General features: G+C 43.7%; 1 protein-coding gene and 1 non-coding gene across 2 annotated transcripts; one reads left to right on the top strand and one right to left on the bottom strand.

Annotated features, from left to right (window-relative positions):
- Positions 1-15539: 15539 nt before the first annotated feature.
- LOC124700550 (tetratricopeptide repeat protein 4 homolog) lies at positions 15540-18849 on the bottom strand. Its single transcript, XM_047232655.1, has 7 exons — positions 18421-18849; positions 18155-18346; positions 17877-18077; positions 17679-17759; positions 16429-16573; positions 16139-16231; positions 15540-16051 (listed from the first exon to the last, which is right to left on the bottom strand). Exons 1-7 carry the CDS (start codon positions 18751-18753, stop codon positions 15981-15983), a joined length of 1116 nt encoding a protein of 371 aa, XP_047088611.1. The 5' UTR covers positions 18754-18849; the 3' UTR covers positions 15540-15980.
- Positions 18850-18959: 110 nt separating this feature from the next.
- TRNAR-CCU lies at positions 18960-19032 on the top strand. The gene has a single exon. It is a non-coding gene; the product is annotated as a tRNA-Arg (tRNA).
- The last annotated feature ends 3779 nt before the right edge of the window (positions 19033-22811 follow it).

The following is a 22811-nucleotide window of genomic DNA, read 5'->3' as shown; positions in this document are numbered from 1 at the left end:
AAACCGGTCTCCAACTACACTATGAGACCGGTGAGAAACAAACCCTATCAAGAGCAAACCTTATACTTGCGCATTCCACTTGAGCTCGATGACGACGATCTTGACCTCAACAAGATGGAACGCCTTTCTTGCTTGTGCTTGCTTGACGAAGTCTTGTGGATTGCTCCCCCATAATCCACCATGGGAGAGCTTCTTCTTCGGCGCATCTTCACATATCCATGATCACCATATGGATGGCAAGACTCAAGCAAAGGATCTCTTCGAGATGGCTCATCTTGAACTTGCACTTCATTTCTTCATTCTTCATCATGTTGATGTCTTGAAGTAGCTTGAGGGCTCACTTCATCTTCATCTTCAAGACATACTTGACACTTGATATCCTTCATCAATTTCTTCTTATTGCAACCTTGAAGCCAACATATGGTTCAAGAATTGCCTATGGACAACTCCTACAAATATAACTCAATGCAAACATTAGTCCATAGGGATTGTCATTAATTACCAAAACCACACATGGGGGCTCCATGCACTTTCACTCCCGGGATCCGGCTTATATAGGCGCACGGATCTAGGGTTTACATGGAGAGTCCTAGCCGGAATACAAGTTACCTAACTACGGTACAATATCTTGCCGTGTATGTCAAGGATCCGCCTTCCTTCTAGGCCGTGCTGGATCCGGATACTTTATGGGCCTCCACGGAACCGGCCTCCTTCGTAGGTCGGTTAAGATCCGGCTCCTCGTTCCTGGGCTGGACTTCATCCTTCACGATCAACGAAGAATCGGGCCGCCCGATGGGCCACATGCCACCATCACCGTCGGTGGGCCACCCGGGCTTGCCGGATCCAAGCCATGTCGTTGATATACCCATAAAGTATACCCACAACACTTAATACTTAGCTGCTCGAGAGAATAAATGTATAACTTAATGAGACTTCTATATTGTAAGCTAAGATGGGTTTGCCTCGAACCCAGGAGTATTCCTCTTAGGACCCAAGAGGAGCTCCGAGACAATATGTGTAATATGCTTGTAATAATAAATGAATGAGTTATGAACCTGCTATGTTCTGTTGTACTACTCTGAGGGATGTAATATTTGCAGAATGGTACTTCGTGAATGTTATATCAACGACTGGCATACTACAACATGCAGTGGTATGCAGGGTCACCACAGTTGGTATCAGAGCAAAAGCTTTGACCTTAGGTTGGAACCTAGTAAATTGGGACCGAACGTTAGGAGTCAAATAGGACTAGTAAAGAATTCTCTAAAAATATGGTGAATATTCAATTGTGAATACAACAATCATATCTTTTAGTGCGATAATTCTTTATTATCTCTATTATGATGCATTATTACTAATCTTATATTCTTTCTATTTCTACAGCCAACAATGGCAAGTTCACGTCCGGGACGAAACGTGAAAGTGATGGATTCAACACTGAGTGAATATGAAGGAGGACTTGCAGATATTTTACGTGCTATGTTACTTGAATTTGGGTGTGATCCCCAGATCCAAGTAAAGAAATACATGTACTACGATGGTACTGTATTGGCAAAGTGTAGGGTAGGGCTGCGACTTCCCGAATCTTTGGGAATGAGCGTAGTAATGCCGACAGGTGAAGCCAGAACTATCAACACAGCCTACCATATAGCCGTTATGAGAGCCATCACCGATATTCGGGAGCATAAGACGAAAGAGCTTATGGGTTCCGAATTCACCCACATTCCTCATATGGAGGAGGAAGATGATCCCATGCTTAACCACTTCAAATATGCAAAACGCAAACCAGTAGAAGCTGCAAAATACATGGACAATAGCCGCAACTTACTATCATTGTTCTTTCAGTTGAACCGTCATTTGACGGGAGCAATTGATACAATGCTAGAAGAGTTCACTGAACCCAAGGAGGAGACCAAGGGGAAGGAAACCATGGAGGATGTGGTTCACACACCAGTTAACTCAGCTGGTGACTACATTAGTATTGATCCTCTTGAGCGTGAAACTACACCCGTTACACCTGGGAACTATCTCAGTAGTTCCTATAGGGGATATGAGGGTGGAGAGGAATCCGGAAACAATCAGCGTTTCGTGACTCCTATAGAGAACTCCACGGGTTGGCGTTGGGGATCTGATACTGGAACTCATAATACTTCAGTGTATTATGACGGAGAGATGAATGAGGATGCCACAACCCAGAACCAGAGTTATCCGTGGAAGGGGGAAGAAGTTGGTGGGTATCCGACACAGGTTGAGTCGGATACAAATGTTGGAAACACATATGGTGGAGCTACAGGGGAGTACACCCGATGGGTGGACTATGATGCACTGAATTACCAGTTTGTGAACACTGATTTCTCCCTAGGATCATCATCGGATTCCGACTACCAGCCGACGGGGAAACCTTATGTTCCAGGTTCTATCAGGAGGACGACACGTTCGACCGGATGGAAGCCTGGGAGTTACCGGGAGTGAAGATCGACTAGAGTCCACCAAGGAAGGCGAGACTATAATACACAAGTACCACGTGTATTATAGTATGTAATATTTGTAGAAATTTGTACATATACTTTAATAAGTTAGTTTGCATACTCACATCGACTTGAGTATTGTAATAAGACCACTTAAGTATGTATATACATGGTATATGTTTTGTATGATTTGGATTTGCTTCTTCATTTCCATTGCGTGACTAGTTCTGTGCACAAAGTTGAGCTCAGAAAACTTGCGCATGGAGTAATTATGAGTATCATCTTGTGTTGCGGAACTAGGGGGATATGTCGGGACCGGTAGGAGAGGAGTCGGAAGCACAGCGCATGGAGCGCGAAGCGAAACAGAAGGAAGAAGCTGATGAAGCAGCCAGGAATCAGTTTCCACCACCACCACCACCCATGACGCAGCAGAACTTCGTTCAGTATATGCAGATGATGGAAGAGAGGCAACGTATCACGTTGGAGCAGCAGAATAAATTCTTCCGGGAGCTGTCGCAACTGTAACCGGGTAGAGAGACCCGAGAATCAGGGAGTCACTTTAGCAGACTTCCAGAACACCAAGCCTATATCTTTCGCATACGCACCCGAGCCAATGGACGCGGAGGATTGGCTTATGGACACTGAGCGAAAGCTCAATATTGTTGGTTGCAATGACCAGGAGAAGGTCCGTTATGCTACACACTTGTTGTGTGGACCTGCCGCATCATGGTGGGACAACATCGTAGCCGTTTATCCGGCTGGAAAAGTGTTTACCTGGGAGGATTTTGCGAGGAAGTTCAGGGAATCCAATGTCCCTGAAAGCATTGTGGAACTGAAGCGTCGAGAATTTGAAAGTCTCAAGCAGAAGGACAAGGCCATCCCGACTTATGTCGTGGAATTCTCAAAACTGTCCCGTACGGTCGTTGAAGAAGTCAACACCGAGGACAAAAAGAAGAAGAGGTTCTTGAGGGGTTAAGTCCCCAGTTCAAGGTACAGCTCCGAATGATGAGAGCGACGGAATTCCAAGAGTTGGTGGATGCCGCCATCACTCTGGAAGATGATTTCAAGCAGCTGCAGGAGGAAAAGAGGAAAAAGGCCAAGTTTGAGCCTAAGAAGTTTTCCAGTAACAAGCCCAACACCAGCTTGAATTTCAAGCCAAGGTACAACGACAACAACAACAACAACAACAACAGCAACTACTACAGTAGCAGGAGGAACCAAACGTTTCAAACTGCAAATCAAATAGTTTGTCACATTTGCGGATTTAAAGGACATGCCTCGAAGGATTGTCGTAAACCCAGAATCATTTGCTTCGGGTGTCGTCAGGAGGGGCACATGATGAAGGATTGCCCCAACAAGAAGAATGGAGGAGGTCAGTCTGGAGGAGGAGGAAGCCGAGGAGGAAACAACGGAGGGAATTGGAAGAACAAGAAACCCTTCGGCAAATTGAACTGCACCAGCTTGGAGGAGGTGATTAACTCCGATCAGGCGGTGATAGGTAGGCTCCAGATACTCACTCATCCTGGCAAAGTACTTTTTGATACTGGTGCAACTACATCATTCATTTCTCAGCAATTCATCATCAAACATGGGATTAGTTGCACTAAGTTAGATACACCCATAACTATACTTTCCGCGGGGGGAACGATAGTAGTAACCCATACCAAACAAAAACAAGTCATCATGATCAATAAATGCGAGTATGACGCAGACCTGTTCATTTTACCAATGAAGGACATTGATGTCATTCTTGGTATGAACTGGTTAGAAGCTAACGGAGCATTGATCGACTGTGTGAACAAGACTGTGTCTTTGAAAAGCCCTGATGGAAGTAGAATGATCTACCAAGGAGACAAGCATACACAGATCGAAGTTGAGCTACAGCTGAACAACATGAAGGAGGTGAAGTTGGAGGATATACCTGTAGTGAATGAATTTCAGGATGTGTTTCCTAAGGAATTACCTGGAATGCCACCAGATAGGGAGATAGAATTCACTATCGACCTAATTCCAGGAACAACTCCGATTGCTAAAGCACCATATAAGATGGGGCCTAAGGAGTTGAAAGAACTTAAGGAGCAATTGGATGACTTGGAACAGAAAGGATTTATACAAGAAAGTGTTTCACCATGGGGATCACCTGTGATCTTCGTAGATAAAAGAGATGGAGGAAGAAGGATGTGCGGAGACTACAGGAATTTGAACAATGTGACAATCAAGAACAAGTATCCACTTCCAAGAATACAAGATCTATTCGATCAAGTTAGAGGCGCGGAGTCTTTTCCAAAATTGATCTAAGATCCGGTTATCACCAGATAAAGATCAAGAAGGAAGACGTTCCGAAAACTGCCTTTGTTTCAAGGTATGGACATCATGAATACCTTGTAGTGCCTTTTGGATTAACCAATGCCCCAGCAATTTGCATGAATCTCATGAATAAGATTTTCGTGCCATATCTAGACAAGTTTGTCATCGTATTCATTGATGATATCTTGATCTATTCCAAAGACAAAGCCGAACATGCTGAACATCTGAGGTTAGTGTTGCAAACACTAAGAGATCATCAACTCTATGCCAAACTCAGCAAGTGTGAATTTTGGCTAGATCAAGTGGAATTTCTTGGTCATGTCATTAGCAAAGATGGAATAGTTGTTAACCCGAGCAAGGTAGCAGCAGTTTTAGAATGGGAAGCACCCAAGACTGTCAAGGAAATCCGAGTATTCCTAGGAATGGTAGGATATTATCGGAGATTCATTGAAGGATTCTCCAAAATAGCAGGACCAATGACGAAGCTGTTAAGAAAGAACACACCATTCGTGTGGTCAGGGGAGTGTGAGAAGAGTTTTCAAACTCTGAAGGAGAAGCTCACCACAGCACCGGTGTTAGCGGTTCTCGAAGTTGGCAAGGATTACATCGTGTACTCGTGACGCATCCAAGCATGGATTGGGTTGCGTACTCATGCAAGATCGGAAGGTAATATCTTATGGATCGAGGCAACTCGGACCTCATGAAGTGAACTATCCAACACATGATTTAGAATTAGCGAGCAGTTGTATTTGCACTTAAAACATGGAGACATTTTCTCTATGGAGCCAAGTGTGAGCTCTATACGAGATCATAAGAGTCTCAAATACTTCTTCACTCGGAAAGAACTCAATATGAGGCGAGAAAAGATGGCTTGAACTGATCAAGGATTATGATTTGACCATCAATTATACTCCAGGAAAGGCTAATGTTGTAGCAGATGCCTTAAGTAGGAAGAGCACTGGAGGAGTGGAACAAGAGTTATCAGGAAGGAAATAAGTCAAGCCCAGATACAACTTTGGGAGAAAGAAGCTCATGAAGGACTATCGGCTTTACAAGTAGCCGATGAGCTAAATGTTAACTTGAAGAATGAGATAATGATGGGTCAGTTGGACGATCCATTCATCATAGAGGAGATGAGAAGGATAGATGAAGGAAGACCATCAGAATTTCACCGCGGAGAATCAGGATCACTATGGTTTCAGAAGAGGATTTGTGTTCCGGATATTGCTGAAATCAAGGAAGTAATACTCCGGGAAGCCCATCAAACACCATATTCCATTCATCCGGGAAGTACAAAGATGTACATGGATCTAAAGGAGCTATTCTGGTGGAACAACATGAAGAGAGAAATAGCACAGTATGTGGCGGAATGCCATACCTGCCAAAGGGTGAAAGCTGAACACCAGAGTCCGGCAGGAAAGTTACACCCTTTACCCATTCCAAAATGGAAATGGGAGGAGATAGGAATGGATTTCATCACCGGACTACCCATGACCAATAAAAAGAAGGACATGATATGGGTAATCGTGGACCGGTTGACGAAAAGTGCACACTTCTTAGCGGTAAATCAGCAGGATAAGGGAGAGAAACTCATCGATCTTTACATCAAAGAGATCGTGAGTAAACATGGAGTGCCCAAGAAGATCGTGTCGGATCGAGGATCCGTGTTCACGTCAGCATTTTGGAAGCAATTACACGAAGCTTTAGGATCCAAGTTGGACTATAGTACCGCCTATCATCCCCAGACAGGTGGACAAACCGAGAGAACTAACCAGATCTTAGAGGATATGCTTAGGGCTTGTGCCCTAGACTTCGAAGGATCATGGGAGGAGCATTTGCCACTAGCAGAGTTTTCATACAACAACAGCTATCAAAGCAGCATCAAGATGGCACCGTTCGAAGCTCTGTATGGAAGGAAGTGTAGATCACCGATATGTTGGTATGAAGCCGGAGCAAGCAAAGAGTTCAATCCTGATTATGTCAAGGAAAAGCAACAAATCATCGACATCATAAGAGATAGGTTGAAGATAGCTCAAAGTCGGCAAAAGAGTTATGCCGATCAGAAGAGAAGAACATGGGAGCCACAAGTTGGAGACATGGTATATCTCAAGGTGAGCCCGATGAAAGGACTTCGAGAGATTTGGAGTAAAGGGAAAGTTAAGCCCTAGATACATCGGACCTTTCAAGATTCCGAGTCAAAACCGAGGGTTAGCCTTTGAATTGGAACTACCGGGAAGGTTATCTCGGAGTTCATAATGTATTCCATGTGTCGCAACTCGGAAAGTGTTTAAAGACCCCGGATGAACCGAGTATCACATGAAGAGCTCGAGTTACAACCAGATTTGACTTACATCGAGAAGCCGACAAAGATTCTCGAGGAGAACTGGAAACAACTCAGGAATAGAGCTATAAAGTATGCGCAAGATACAATGGAAGCATCATCCCGAGAGGGAAGCCACCCGGGAAAAGGAGGAAGACTCGAGGAAAACATACCCCAAACTCTTCGGGTATTACAACCACAACTTCGGGACGAAGTTTTCTTTAAGGGGGAAAGGCTGTAATGTCCCAGGTTTAGAGACGATCGAGGGATAGATTTTAGAAAGGGATGTGCATTGCATTGTAAATTACGGGGAAATTTCGCGCTTTTAAAACCAAACTGCATCGAAGGGGAACAGGTTTCTCTCTCGACACCTTACAGGGTTAGGGTTTCGAGAGTGCGACAAACTTGTTTCTCATTCAACTAAGTTAGTGTTTTGAGAAGAGAGGGGAGATATTGCATCACAACTTAAGTTGCATGATTGAATTCAAACTTAAGTTGCATGATTGAATTCAAACCTAAGTTGAATTTGAATTTCAAATTCAAACATCAAATAAATGTCTCATAATTCAATTGAGAGGAAATTCATTAAGTAAATTATAAATAATAAACAATATGAATTATACAACTAATAAGTAAAGCTCATTAGAGAAAACTTTGAGCTTTATTGATAAACACACAATATACATTGTCTTTACAACATTCATAATTGAAATATAAGAACATTACAACACATTACAAGAATTGGCAAAAATGAAGAAAGAAAAAGAAAGGAAAAGTACAATGTCATAATCTATCCTTAAACTACAAGCTAATCTCCATTGATGCTTGAACTTGATCTTCACTTTGATCATCTCCAAGCTCCCTGCACACAAACACAACCAAGCAAGTGTTATGCCAAGTGGCAGGTTAGAAAGAAAATGGCAACAGAGAGGATATGCTCACAGCTCTGCCGAGCTGATCCACTCTCAGCCAAGAACCAAGCCAAGTACAAAGCACTTGACACACACACAGCCAACCTGCTCACCAGGCAGTGTGCATGCTCAACAGCACACACAGGCCAGTGAGTCACCACAAGCTGCAGGCCAAGCTGTCGACCAACAGAGCCAAGCCAGGATCATATAAAACCCTTTTCCACCGCCAGAACCAGCAAACCATCGACAGGTTTCACTGGTAAGTCACCAAAATTTAAGAACACAGCAAGAACAGCAAGAACAGGAAGAACATCCACTGCTGTTCAACCATTCCACAATCACCAGAAACAAACCAAGCATCAAAGCTTGCAAGGAGGAGCAGGGCAAGCACACCAATTCATCATTGAAGCAATCCTCTACACCAACCATAATCCTTGGAGCTGGAGTGAGGTATACCAGAAAAACATGAGCAAACCATGGTTTTGCTCATAATTAAGCATGTGCATATGTCACAGAAGCAAAAGAGGGTAGAAACCCTATTTGTATCATCACTTGGCTACTAGCCATTTGGTACAAGCAAAGAGGGGAGAGGCTAATAGGAAATCATCCAAGGGAACACTAGTTATGTCATATCGGTGGCACAACTAAGGAAATCCAGACAAAGGATGGATTCACAGCTAGCCTAGCCCAAATCACCTAGCACCTACAGCTAGTAATACCATCAGACAGATAGGCAACCTGTGCCTATTTCTTTTGTCAACAGTAAAGCTCACTGGAAATCCAACAAAGGACTGTCCAGTGATGCATTAATCAAGCCACAGCCAGCCAACATGGGTGGGAGCTTCCTGAACAGCAAGAATTGCTGTTGAGGCCACCTCAACCACTGAAACAGCCCCAAATCAAAAGCCTTGCACATTTATCATGACCAGAAGGGTTCAAATAATGGACTAGGGTACACAACCAAGGGTTGGCAGCCATCTAGCCTGTCACAATTAACCAGATGATCATAACTGCAAGTAGTTCACATCATTTATCCATTTAGCCAAGCTAGTCAACACAGATAAGTGAAATACACAAGCAATAGATTCACCAGAGCCTTGCAGATGATCCACTGGATCATTGCAAGCATCAACTGATGCTTGAGCAAGCACCATCACACACAGGCCAAGCCTGTGTGATGCACACACAGCACAGGGTGAGCACCAGATAGCCACAGAAGGAAGCACAGCAGTTAACCATCAAGCAAATGATGATCAGATGATCATCAGAGCTTGCTAGCTCATGCTACTGGTTGCTATAAGCCAAGCATAGCATCAGAAATGAGCCAGCTACTGAAGAATTACACCCAAACCATAACTATATCACAGATAATTAAATCAGTCATATACAGGAGCAAACCATCCAAGGATGGTGAGATCTTGTAGCAAGCATGCTCAACAGGGCATTAATATGAACAACAGCACAAGGGGTTAGCCAATTAGAGGCACTGGCACTTGCATAATGCAAGGATTATGCATAATAATCAAGCCAGGGGCAAAGAAATGCACACACAGGAGAGGCATGATACACATAGCAACAAGATGAACAACTTAATTGAGCATAAGCATCACAGTATGCTCATGAGCAAGAGCTCATGAGTTATAACAGCAAGACATAGAGAAGAGCAAAGCACAAGCACAACAGCCTAGAATCCATGGCGCATATGGCAGCAACAACTAGCACATCATAGCAGCACCAGAACTAGCCTGGCGCAGAGAATATAGGCGCAGGAGCAGCAGCAGCACAACAAGATGGATGTCAGGGCATCCAGAGGAAGGAGAAGAGGTAGAACAGGTAACATAGGAAGAAGGAGGAGGGGAGCACTTACAGGCGATGCGGGCGAAGAAGCACGGCCGTGGCAGCCACAGCGGCACACGCCGGGCGAACGGCGGCGCCAGCCAGGCCAGGCCGCGGCAGAGCCGCAGCTCCAGCACCACCTCGGCGAGGCTCGCGGTGGCGACATGGCGCCAGGGGCACCAGGAAGAAGAACCACGGCGTCTCCAGCGCACGGCGGCGGCGAACACCGAGAGCCAGGCGTACTGGAGGGTTGAGGGCGAGCGAACGAGGGCGCTAGCATCAGATCGACGCGGACCACCATGTCCGCCGTCGAGAGGCGGATCAGATCCACCTAATCTCGCCGGCGGCGATGGCCTAAGTCGGCCGGAGAAATTCCGAGAAGGGGGCGGCGACGAGAAATCGCCAGAGCTCGAAAGGGTTAGGGTTCGCGAGCGCGTGGGGGAAGAAAGGGGTCGGTGCGACCGACCGAGCCCAAGTGGCTCGGGTTAGGGTTAACCCGCTGGGCCACCCTGACAAGTGGGCCCAGGGGCAAAATAGAAATTTCACATTTTTAAATAAACCAGAAACTTTGAAAATAAATAGAAAATGTTTAAAAGCTCTAAAAAATAATTAAAAATAAGAAAATTGATCAGCATAAATTTCTCTATCTAAATAAAATATCAAAGAGAAATTTTGAAGACAATTAAGAATAAGTCTTAATTTGATGATTTAAATAATGATTTAAATCACACATATTATTTTCAATAATGAAAATAAGTCCATTAATGCAATTGGACTTTAAAAACACCTTGACAATATTACAAGGTTGTATTTACCCTAAATAGAGTATCTCCAAATCTATCTTAGTATTAACCTCTTACATGAAATAATAATGTCATCGGAAGGGGGAACAAACCCTAAAACTCGGAATCATGCATAATTGCTTCTTTAACCATTGCCCTTATCGGACAATGATGCTATTTTTCAGAAACAGAGGACAAGGGTCAGTCCACACCATCCAACTGCAAAACTTTGCAGTGTTCAGGCAAGTTCATCACTTGCTCATGTCATTTGTGTATCTCTATCAAATTACTTGCAAAGTACTATGGTTATCACTATTGCATAAAAACCAAAACCACTATTTTCATAATTATGAATATGACTATGTGGTTGGCAATGGAACCATGGATTGTGTTGATATGGTGGAGGTTCCATTGCAAGGGTTTATATCCAGCTAGGATTAAACAACAAATGTCACCAGTGATTCTTGTGCCGTAATAACCGTGTTAACCATAAGATCTGAAATGGGACGGACTAGTCAATCGTATTTCCACCTCTTGTACATCAACGGATGCGCTTACCGTAGCAGTTGTATCTTGCGGAGCAACTTGTGGGTGGGGATCCCACTCTAAGTCCCCACGGTTATGCTGTGCATACCGTAGCGGTTGCGGCTTGCGGAACAACTTGAGGGTGGGGATCCCACTCTAATTTCCCACGGTAATGTGGTCTATGATGGGTTGCAGCTACCGGCGAAGGAGTTTGGTTCGATCCCAGACTGTTGTCCTGGTCGGGGTCCGTCCTTAAATGGTGTAAGTGGACCGATGAGGACCCAGGGTCGGGGTTTGCAACAAAGGGTGGGTGTATGAGGTAGCGGAGGAATATGATTGGCTATGACCTTATACCGGGCCTCACACCGAAGGAAGTGTGGACGGGAAAGCTGCCCGGTTGGCACCAAGGTTAAGATCTCTTATGGGTAAAGCAACACACCGAACCGTGACCTGTCACTCCCTGTTCCGGGATATGGAACTGCGAACGCGGCCGGAAAGGAGTTCCATGAAGTTCTAGTAAACCGGTGAAGGCTGACGGACATAGCTCTTTGAAATAAAAGCAACCTCTTGAAGAAATGTTTATCAAAACCTGCATTGGTATTAGACTTTCTGGTCTAATATCGTAGCTAGTGCATTAAACACCTCTTATCTATAATGAACTTGTTGAGTACGCTCGTACTCATCCCACTCTTAAATCCCTTGCTTAGATTGTCTGAATCGTCCGGAGGAGGACTACGACAACCCTGAAGGAGCCGAGATCATCGGCTATGATGAACCAGACCTCTCTGGAGGTATTGAAGGCGTAGACTACCTGATAGTCTACGGAACCGAGGAGGCTTCCGGAGGAGATCAAGCCTAGAAGCATCAAGTAGTAGTAGTAGCCGAGCAGCCCGAACTCTTAATACTTAGCTGCTCGAGAGAATAAATGTATAACTTAATGAGACTTCTATATTGTAAGCTAAGATGGGTTCGCCTCGAACCCAGGAGTATTCCTCTTAGGACCCAAGAGGAGCTCCGAGACAATATGTGTAATATGCTTGTAATAATAAATGAATGAGTTATGGACCTCGCTATGTTCACGTTGTACTACTCTGAGGGATGTAATATTTGCGGAATGGTACTTCGTGAATGTTATATCAACGACTGGCATACTACAACATGCAGTGGTATGCAGGGTCACCACAAACATCCGGCCTAAGTAAGGGCCGGAATATGTCCCCTCCCCCTCCCCGCAAAATATCTAGCGGACATCAAAATATCCAGCCAAATTTCCAGAGGGAGGGGGCATACTGTAAGCCTTGCCACTTATTCCTTAGCCGATTTTTTGGGGCAGATATTTGCAAATATCCTGCCCCAAATTTTCCGTCCTGGGGCAAAGCTGATTCTTCCCTTCTTCCTTTTCAACATGTTTTCAATATCAATCACAATCTGCACCACTTAAACACATTAGAGTATCATACATGTTGTCATCAAACACACAAAACCGTAATGGTGGAGAGATATTCTTTCATCCTCACTCTCTCTTTGATTTTTTAATTCATCCATTAGCTCGTAGACTGTAGCAGACTAGCACAACGGCTCTGAGCTCATAGCTAAATATATCAAATTTTCCATCGAGGTGTGCTTCGGTGCCCCCCCCCCCTCCCACCACCCCTGAAGTTGAGAGGATAAGTTAGCTAGCGAAGGGGTATCAAGAGATCCTACCCATCCATAGAAGGCCAAAGTTTGCAAAGGGGGCACTAAAGCAAAACCCTTGTCCAGATTGAGTTGGTAGTCAAATTGTGCCTGAGATTCACGAATCAATTTCTATTTCCTAAAATATTATTTCTTCAATTGCGCTTCGGGTGCTGCATCCTAACCTCCCCATTCGCTCCTTCCAATCGACCGCAGAGGAGGGCTTGGCATCCACGCATCCACAGCTCACGATTGATTTAGACCAGAATTATGTACTTTAAGGTATAAACGACCGGGATTGCAAATTCGGGGTTTGACTCGCCGACTTGAGGGTTTGAAATAGACCCTTTTCCACTTCTTTTATGTGCTGGCTGATTTAAAGACTTACCTCATTTCTATAAATAAGAAGAGAGTTTGATAAAAAAAAGTGAAGTCAAGGATTAAAGAGGTCTACTATCCCATTATTACATTGCTCAAATGCTTGATGCCTTTTGACACCACTGCCGAGCACACGACACTGCTCTAGTCGGCCACCCGCCTCCACGCTCGTCTAGGGCGCACCGCCGCTCGCGCGGGCGACCATGGATGCTAGCATATGCCACGGCTAGCTGTCGATCAATACGGAAGCCACCATGAAGGGGAGTGACAAATACGGGCCTGTCATGACACATAGATTTCGTACATACGTACCCGTAAGAAGCAATCTCAGTCATTGGTGTTGCGTACGTCTAAGTTTGTGGAGAGGGGGTATATTGAACAGGAGCCAACAACTAATACAGTATGAATTCGAGGGAGTACCCAAACTCAAGCATCAGTTGAGAGTGAGAAACTCGGAGTATATTCAGAATCCGAGAAGCTGCACATACATTTCATACTGCTAGCTACCTCCACCGTTGTCGATCGGATGGCATGGAATGGATACTGCGTGCACGAACGGATGGTAGCCTGATGGATCCATCGACCGGCCGCCATTACTAGCACCTGTTCTGGTCCCTGTATTTGCACCCATGGCCGGTGTAGGGGCCCCCTCTGGCAGGGCACGAGGGGTTGCACTTCGCCATGTCCGGCTTGAGGCCGCCGTAATTGATGTCGGCGGCCACGGGGGCTGGAGCGGCAATTGCCACAAGGAGAAGAACGGCGAAGAGGAGGCGAAGAAGGAGCATACCGGCCGGCCAGTTCCCTTGCATTATTGTGGTTCCGTCAGTATATATGCTGGTCGATCGCTGATATCGTTGGTGCTCGGTGTGGCTGACTACACGAAACACCTGTTTTTATAGAGTTTGCAAAGGAGTGGTCGAACTGTGGATGCTCTCACACACATAGGATACAGCTGCGGGTTGTTACTCTGCACAGTACCATTATTCTTTCAAATAATACAAGACAGGTTTCGCCCGTGGCGCTAGGGAGTTGCAATTATTCATTTGGTGTGGCTAATGGGAACAAGAGAGCGCGGTACTGATGCGTGCATCTCACCTACACACTGTACGTACGAGCGAGAGTCCCAACAGTACAAGAAGTTCCAATTGAACAGCTCATGCTTCCGAGTGTGCGCGCCGACATTGACTCATCGAATTCACTTTCAGTTAAATCTAGTTAAAAGTCACTGAATTTCGGTGATGTCGGTAGAAGGCTGAAACCGTGATACTACCACGACCTGATCATTTGCAAAGGCTCATGTGAGTCATGATACTATTTCCTTTGTTCATAAAAAGAGATATCTCAACTTTAATGCATTTATCTAGATGGGAAATCTACTTTGACTCATAGGTGTAAATGCACCCACTATTCAAAATCATATTTTAAAATGTCTAAAAATTCTGAAAAAAATATCAGGGTGTACATCAAGACATTCTATCGTGCACGAAATTTCACAGAAAAATGTTATTTTTTGTGACCAGTGTAAAAAACAATTTTTTACGCTCCAAAATAGCTTCTAACGAGACATTTTTTTTTTGTATTTTTAACATAGTGCACACAAAATGTTTTTTCGTGCCAAACTTTTGTGAGCTAACATAGAATGTGAGGATGCACTCTCAAGATTTTATTTCAAAAAATTTAAACATTTTGAAATAAATTTAAAATACATTTTTCATAATAGGTGCATCTACACCTGTGAGCCAAAACACCATGTTCTTATCTAGATACATTTTAGTATGTACGTAATACATATTTTAATAAAGTTGAAAAAAAAATTAGGAGAGAGGGACTTAGGGACGACAACTTCTCAAGGAGTATGTTTCGATGATATCATTTAAACAAGCCTAAACAAAAGTTCGTTCCAACAAAATTCAATATTCGAATTCCGAAACACATTGAAACATGATGTTACCCAATAAAACTTGATAAAACTAATACAAAAAATATATATCTCCAAATGGGGGACCCTAAGACAATTTGCAAATATTGTCCGAAACGGAGTGAAACGGAATGTTTCAAAGAAAAATTTCACCAAGTTTCATTAAGTATCATCATGTTTCATCAAGTTTCAAAATTCAATTTTCAAAAACTTTCAAAAATAATTCAATACTGGGCACATTTTGAAGCTACCTTCACTAGGATCTCAAATAGTCAAACGGTTAAAAAAATTAAATTGCCAGTTCAAAATATACAGGGATTTTAAGTTTCACATCTAGTAGAGGTGAGAGGAAATCTGATTCATTAAATAACAACAGAAAAGAAGCAGAGAAGGGGTGGGCCCGTGCACGGGAGAGTTGGATTTCTCATTGAATGGTGTCAAATGACACCAATGGATTTTTAATATTTCCCCTTCTAAATGAAGCGGTACTCTTAGAAATTCGAAATGACACCGGTAAATTCAAATGAATGACACTAATGAACTTTTTTTCCTGGGTTTGCATCGGAGTAGTATTTGACAATAATATGACACGGAATAACATCAAAATTGTGAACAGAAGAAGAGATAAACTGTAAAAGGAATCACCATGGCAAATCCCAAACCAGGAATAAGATTCATAAGTCAAGGTTCATGTGGGTCTTTATATCACTCTATGGAAAATGCACTCCTGGGGCATCATTCAAGCTAACAGTGGGGCAACACATTGCAGAGGATGCTAAAACCATGCAACGATTTTGGAAATGACAGCTTCTGTTTTGTGGTAATATCCGTAGCCCCCTCGCCTCTTCACTACTCGCAGCTCTACGGCAGAGACCAATTTCCAGCCTTAAACTCCGGGTAGAAGCTGGACTTCCTTGAGACAACGAAGAATACTGCACGCATAGAGATGGAAGTTCTTATTCGCACGGAACAATAACAATCATTTTATGTGCAAGCAGACAGGGGTTGAAGGAACATACCAGGTATCCCGGGGATGATGTAGTCTTTATGCTGCAGCGCTTCTTCAAGTGTTGTCCCTTCTTTTACTCTGATCCACTTAGCCGATCCCTCACCTGCGCATTAAACCAGAATACAAGGGACTTGTATCAGACTCCACAATACTAAACATCATCTAGTAATGGCAGGTCGATATACTGTATACTGAAATCGGCAAAATGACAGTTTCGTGAATCATATTGTGCCATTTCTTTTTACTGTACTATGATATGCTGTGGAGAAAAAAAAATCATAAGAAATGTGTTTTACATACTTGATGGTGTAACTGTGCAGCCACTGCCCGTATCATGTTCTCCATCCTCCTCATCAAGAGTATCTTGGAGCGACTTTGAGTCTACAGTGCCTTCTAGAAAATATTTTAATGTTTCACTTTTGGACAAAGGTGTTTCCGCACCAGCCTATGGTACCAAAGTGAAGAGTCAGTTAACCATCCAGACATGGAAAATGAAATTTATAAAGCTTCTACTCCCTCTGTCCCATAATATAAGATGTTATTACAACCAATAACATCTTATATCATGGGACGGAGTGATTTATCCAGCTGACTTGCCAAATAACATACGGCGGTACATTGAATATAACAGGTGTGAATGTAATAAAGAGTAAAAATCCTAGAGAGTAGTGAAAAGTTCAAGATAAGTTAAAAACTGCAGTAGATGATGGCAACGCTGGTCAACATGGTTGCATTGAAATTTGAAATGCAAATGATTCCTTGTTTACCATCTGAGACAGACCTTCTTAAAAATTGGTAAAGGATAATGCTACAATTCTCAAAATGTTGACAAGCGCTCTCATATTGACATTCTATAGCCAGATAAACCAATTACTAATAACAACGCTTCAGTGTGGAAATAACTCAACTAAAATATATCCTTAGAAAACTTGTGTATAAAGGTACAGATAAAAAAAAATCTAGGCCCACAATCATCTTGTACTCGTTAACTTAGTTGCCTACTTCTGGAGACAACTTCAATGCGCTGGTTTTACAAGGTCAGTACAATCTCATATCCACTGAGAAAGGCCTGCTTATATTTCGGTTGAGTTGATGGGAATTTGACAGGCAGGAAACAACATCAAAAGCATAACTGTGGCAATAACCCAACTAAAGTACATCCCTAGGGAAACTTGCCTATAGCAAAAGGTACGGATCAAACAATCTAGGTTCACCCTGGTCTTGTAATTGTTAATTTAAATGCCGACTTCCATTGGCAACTTTAATATGCGCATAATGCAAGGTCAACATATCTCTTACCTACTAAAACCAACTTGCTTACAGTTCACCTGATTTGATGGTTTGTAGAAAAAAAAAACAAATCAAAAGGATCATGTTTGTTGTGTATAAACATCATCAGGGATCAATGTTTTGGTTTAATGTTGTACAGATAGGTCTCTGCTCATGAAATTTAGAAGAAAAAATATGAGCATCTGTAGGTATTATGACTTTGCCTAAGGTAGAGCCTTAGAGGTTTACTCTCGAGTAAAATATGAAGTGCATAGACAGACCTGACAATACAGCTCAATAGCATCCCTTGTGTAAGCATGGTTCTCATCCCATGGCAAAGGTGGAGAACTTGCGGAGAACATGTTTGATGGTTAAGGGCAAGATAGATCCTAGGAAACCAAGTGAAGTACTTATATTTCCACACATTTGTGTATACAAAATAATATCAGAAAGAGCATCATGTAACTTTTCAAGGATATGACATCGAGGTGCTGCGAGAACACATCAGTCTCCGGAAAATCCTTGATGAAGTCACTCGACATGACCTCCGGGTAGAGCAGAAGAACTGGCCAGTGGAGCACGCACATCGAATCCAGCTCCGGCTTCTTTACTCCCGTGAGCTCCTGGAACGCCGCCTTCCCCAGCCTCAGCTTTCTCCTCTCTAGAGCAGTAGTGAGATCCTATATGCATCCAACTAAATCAATTACACGTACAGCAATAAGGCAACGCTGAACGCCCAATTTGGAACAGAAGAGACCTTGGCTGTGTAGACGGCATTCTGAACCTTGGCCTTTTGACGGAACTGCTCGATCTCCAGCGCCCCCACATGGGCGAGAAATTTCTTGAGCTCCTCGTTAGCGGGGTCCTGCTCGAGCCCCCGCCGGGAGAAGGACACCGCCTCCGGCAGCAAGTCGAGAGCGAGCGCGGCCTTCGCCGCCCGGTAGTGCGCCTAGCTACACGAAATGGCACACATCAAGGGAGGCCCCTACACCAGATCCGAGGAGTAAGGGAGGGGTAACGGACCTTGACGTTGGAGGGGGAGAGCTGGATGGCCTGCTCCGCGTCGTCGAGGGCGCGGCGGTGGTTGCCGAGGAGGAGGTTGACGTGCGCGCGGTTGGCGAAGAGGACGGAGGCGTCGGGGTTCGGGGCGGAGAGCGGGAGGGCGCCCATCTGGGCGATGGCCTTGGTGTAGCAGTCGACGGCGTCGGCGTAGTGCTTGCGGCCCATCTTGACGAACTGGTTGCCCTCCTCCTTGTACTCGCGCGCCGCCGACTCCTTGATGGCGGCGATGCCTTCCAGGTCCGCCTTCTCGCCCTCCGTCAGAGGCTCTGACCCGGGCTCCATCAGCAGCGCCATGTCCGTCGAGTTGCTCTCGGTGGTTCGGCGGCGCCGCCGCCTTTGTCGCTCTTCTCCTTTTCTCTCCTCTCCCCGCCGCCGCTTTCGCTGGTTCTGGACTCCTTGGGAAAGGGTTTGTGTTCCATCGGAAAGAGTTGCCCTGTGTATCATTCTGTGAATGCATATGGATGATATTAAAACAATATTAGATCATCACTATCAACAAAGCGCCTGTAGCTCAGTGGATAGAGCGTCCGTTTCCTAAGCGGAAGGTCGTAGGTTCGACCCCTACCTGGCGCGTTACTATTTTTGCCTTAGTGCACAGATATATCTAAATTTGGATAAACCTTTGACACCCTTTTACTCTTTTATTTCTACATCACTTTAGTAGTCCTTTGATAGAATGTTACTCCATGTCATGGTATTGTGATCTTTTGAAGTTTTAATACTACTAGATTACCGATCGCAAGTGGTCTTCACAGGAAAGAACACTTAATTTCGCATCAAAACTCCCTAGTGATGAGTAACCATAACACATTCTAATGCGCTTACAACTTTTAACGTTGTAATTTCCAATCGACCATTCCTAGAGACAAATAAATATAACACATTCTAATACGCTAACGACAACCTCATTTGAACTTTTAATGTTGCTTGTATCCTCTCTAGCACACCAAGCACACAAATGAAATCAATGGCTCAATAGTCAACACTCCTCCCTAACACACCCAACCCACAAACGAAATCAACGACTCAACAATCAACGCAAAAGCATGTGATCTTTTTAAAAGATCACATTGGATGGCACATAACCTAAACACTAAAGGGAGGGATTTTCCCAATCAATTTTCCTTCTTGAATGATGATATGTGTTGACGTATTTAGAATGTCTACCACATATTTATTTGGATACTTGGTTATTCTGCTAATTAATGATAATTCATATGTACTAACAATTTCACATAGTTATTTCTAAAGTCTTTTTTCCATTAGCAATGCATGAAGGTCATTAGTAGATCAAGGATGATGTCATTGAAGTTAAAGATATGCATTGAGTTTTGAGTGAATATCATTAAATTGAAGAGATAAATATGGTATTGTTAAGAAGAAGAAAGTGAAGAGAACTTCAGAGAATCAAGATTGAGTTTAGTGAGTGAATCAAGAAGATCACGAACATTGATGGCCATGAGTGATGTGGGTGACCGCACACGGGCCCAAATATCTAGGGCACCCCAAATCCCACTTAATTTTAGTTAAGCCTATTCTTGATCACGTAAAATCCTAGTAAATTCCAATAGATCATTATGAAATGGTTCATAGCTATTTCATTCATCTTTGTGTTGGCGCAATGCTGCCACACTCGACAAAACATCGAGCCTCCAACGTACTCCCTCCATTAGGGATTATAAGTTCTATGATTTTTTAAAAATTGTTAGACATTATAAGGCCTCTCTCATTTATTGCCCTCCCTCCTCCAATGCATGCTCTTCTTTTTCTCTCTATTCTCTCATGCATGTGAAACTATTGGTGCATGCAGGAATTACTAAGGTGAGTTATGGAGTTTCTTGGTCTTGAAGAATTGGTCCTCAGATCTTATAATACCTAACGGAGGGGGTACCTTTCAACTTGTCTTCATGCTAGAGTGCCATATATCTAATAACTGCTCCCTTTCGACCAATCGTGTACTGGTACAACCGACTCTTCATTTTCTAGTTGTTTGCTATTGAATTCCTCATCTAACTCATCCTTGCAAAAAATAAAATTCATATCTCACTCAAGGTATATGCAATTCTCATCGTCAATGCTTGTTGCCATGCCCAACTCCAAGCTTCCAAGGTCCAAGTTTTAAACACATTGATTACATCATTCAATAAGGCAGCCTGTCACTTTAAGGTTAGATCTAATTTTCTCATCTTGCTAACTTGCCAAGTCTCCTATCTAGAATTGAGAATTCATGTATTGGTAACTTGCTAATTGACTCTTCATTTGTCTAGTTGATTTTTTTAGATCACTATAAACTAGGATTATTTTCTCAATCATCATCGAGTCACCATGTCTTCTATAAACTTAAAGCATGATTTTGTAAGCATAAGAAAAGACTAGAAGTCCAAATCATTCTTTGTGTGGTTAAGTAGAACATCTAGTCACTTTATAACTTGAATACTAACTTTAATCTTAAACACCAATACGGTTCTATGAGTGACAACTGGCGAGCTGCACGAGCGTGCACACCCCAAAACCACAATATGAATCATGAGGGTCCATATCATATTGCGCTAGGGCCCCCAATTCCCGAGATGGCCATCAAGAAGATCAAGCTGAAGTTCATGTGAAGATCAAGAAATGACCAAGGTGGAATTCATTGAAGGAACTAAAAAATAGTCATGCTTTGGCTTATGAGTTAAGCCATGGAGAATCCAAATCTTGATAGAACGGTTGCATTTTATGAGAGTATACGCACATTGCGTACCTTTTCTCTATGGAAGATATCAAATATGTTACAAGAGAAACCCTCTTGACAAAGCTAGGGTTTTAACAAATGTATTTCATGAGATAAAACAAATTAGCCACTAACTGATCCATCCCAACAACTCTTGCCAATCTCTAACGTTTACTTTCCTCCAAGATGAGACTGAGCCAACCTGGCAATAATGCCACACCAACAATTTTAAGGTACCACACAAATGAAGTGCTCAAGTATTTTAGCGAATGATTGTATCTCATTAGACGTCTCAACTATATAGTGGTAATTGGTCATTTTGTAATCAAGATATTTCTCTATTACATACAACTCTTTTCTTGCGCCCCAACTTGGCCTCGAGCAACCCACATACTTTTTTCCATTTTAAGCCGTGTGTGGTTGACATAGGCATCCCAAATGGGCCTGCCGAAGATAGTACCCGGGGTTTACTGAAGGCCCACTACCCGACGAATAAGAAGATTCGGGAGCCCAAGATATATCAAGGAAAGTCAAGAGTTGTAATAGGAAGTGTTATTTGTAATCTGGCGGGATGAGTTAGAAACCGTCCCGGACTCTGTAACTTGTATAGCACGAATCCCTCGGCTCCACCTCCTATATAAAGGGGGAGTCGAGGGACGAAGAAAGGATCGAATCATTGTCTACAAACCCTAGTTTTCATAATCGTCGAGTACTTTTCGGCTGAAACCTTCGAGATCTACTTACCCTCTACTTCCAACTAAACCCTAGCCTACAATCCATAGGCATTGACAAGTTGATACCTTGTCAATTGGCGCCGTCTCGTGGGAACTAGAGGCGTAAGGATCTGATCTCGATGGCACGCTCAAGATCTTCGACATCGTCAACCGCAAGCAACACAATGGATCGAGGTAAACGAGATCGCTGCTTGGTCTTGTCGATTTTGTTCCTCACCCACCCTCCCGTTTGGATGCATATGCGTATCTGGCGGAGCCCATGGAGATGACGTTCGGAAGGTTTCACTTTCGCGTCGAGAAGGAAGGATCGTATCGTGTCGAGGTTCCGATTTCGTCGAGATCGTCGAAGGCCGATACCGATTTTTCAAGCTATGCGTCGTCAACCGAGTCAGGAGAAGAAGAAACTTCGGCGACACGCTACATCAGCACCAGAACAAGAGAGAAACTCGCCAAGATCTTCAACGACATGTCGTTTGAGTCATCTGCGGACTCATATATAAGCGATGGCTCAAGCGATGTCGACGATTACGACTTCATCGACAAATCTATCACGGTGGGCAAGGTCTTCATCAATCTCAACGATGATGTCACCAAACCCAACGTAGATCCGAGTACAAAGTATCATCGGATTTACGCCATTGAAGATCAAGAGGAGACATCCGAGGCTTTCGACGGTGCGGGAAATCCATACGTCGATCCCTCCAATCTGCGACAAGGCACGGGCAACAAATACGTCGGGCCGCAGCCGCGAGATAGAGTTCAACTTTCACAAGCAGCGTGGGATAGAGCCGCGAGAGCTATGAACGGCACAGAACCAATGGCTACCACGGCCACACCAGAGGAATTGCAAGCATATCAATATAGGCTCGCACGAGCTGCGAGGGAATTGGAAAAACAGACAGCTG

The sequence above is a fragment of the Lolium rigidum genome, chromosome 3, assembly GCF_022539505.1.
Source record: "Lolium rigidum isolate FL_2022 chromosome 3, APGP_CSIRO_Lrig_0.1, whole genome shotgun sequence".
Classification (NCBI taxonomy): Eukaryota; Viridiplantae; Streptophyta; class Magnoliopsida; order Poales; family Poaceae; genus Lolium; species Lolium rigidum.
The sequence above is the reverse complement of the archived record's forward strand: the minus strand, read 5'-3'. Positions and strand labels throughout refer to the sequence as shown.

Bases quoted from the DNA above. Each gene is read 5' to 3' on its own strand.
- LOC124700550 (XM_047232655.1), bottom strand. From the start codon at position 18,753: ATGGCGCTGCTGATGGAGCCCGGGTCAGAGCCTCTGACGGAGGGCGAG. The intron at 18,347-18,420 runs GTCCGTTACCCC...TCGTGTAGCTAG, and splicing joins TCTCCCCCTCCAACGTCAAG to GCGCACTACCGGGCGGCGAA. The intron at 16,052-16,138 runs GTATGTTCCTTC...CTATGCGTGCAG, and splicing joins CATCATCCCCGGGATACCTG to TATTCTTCGTTGTCTCAAGG.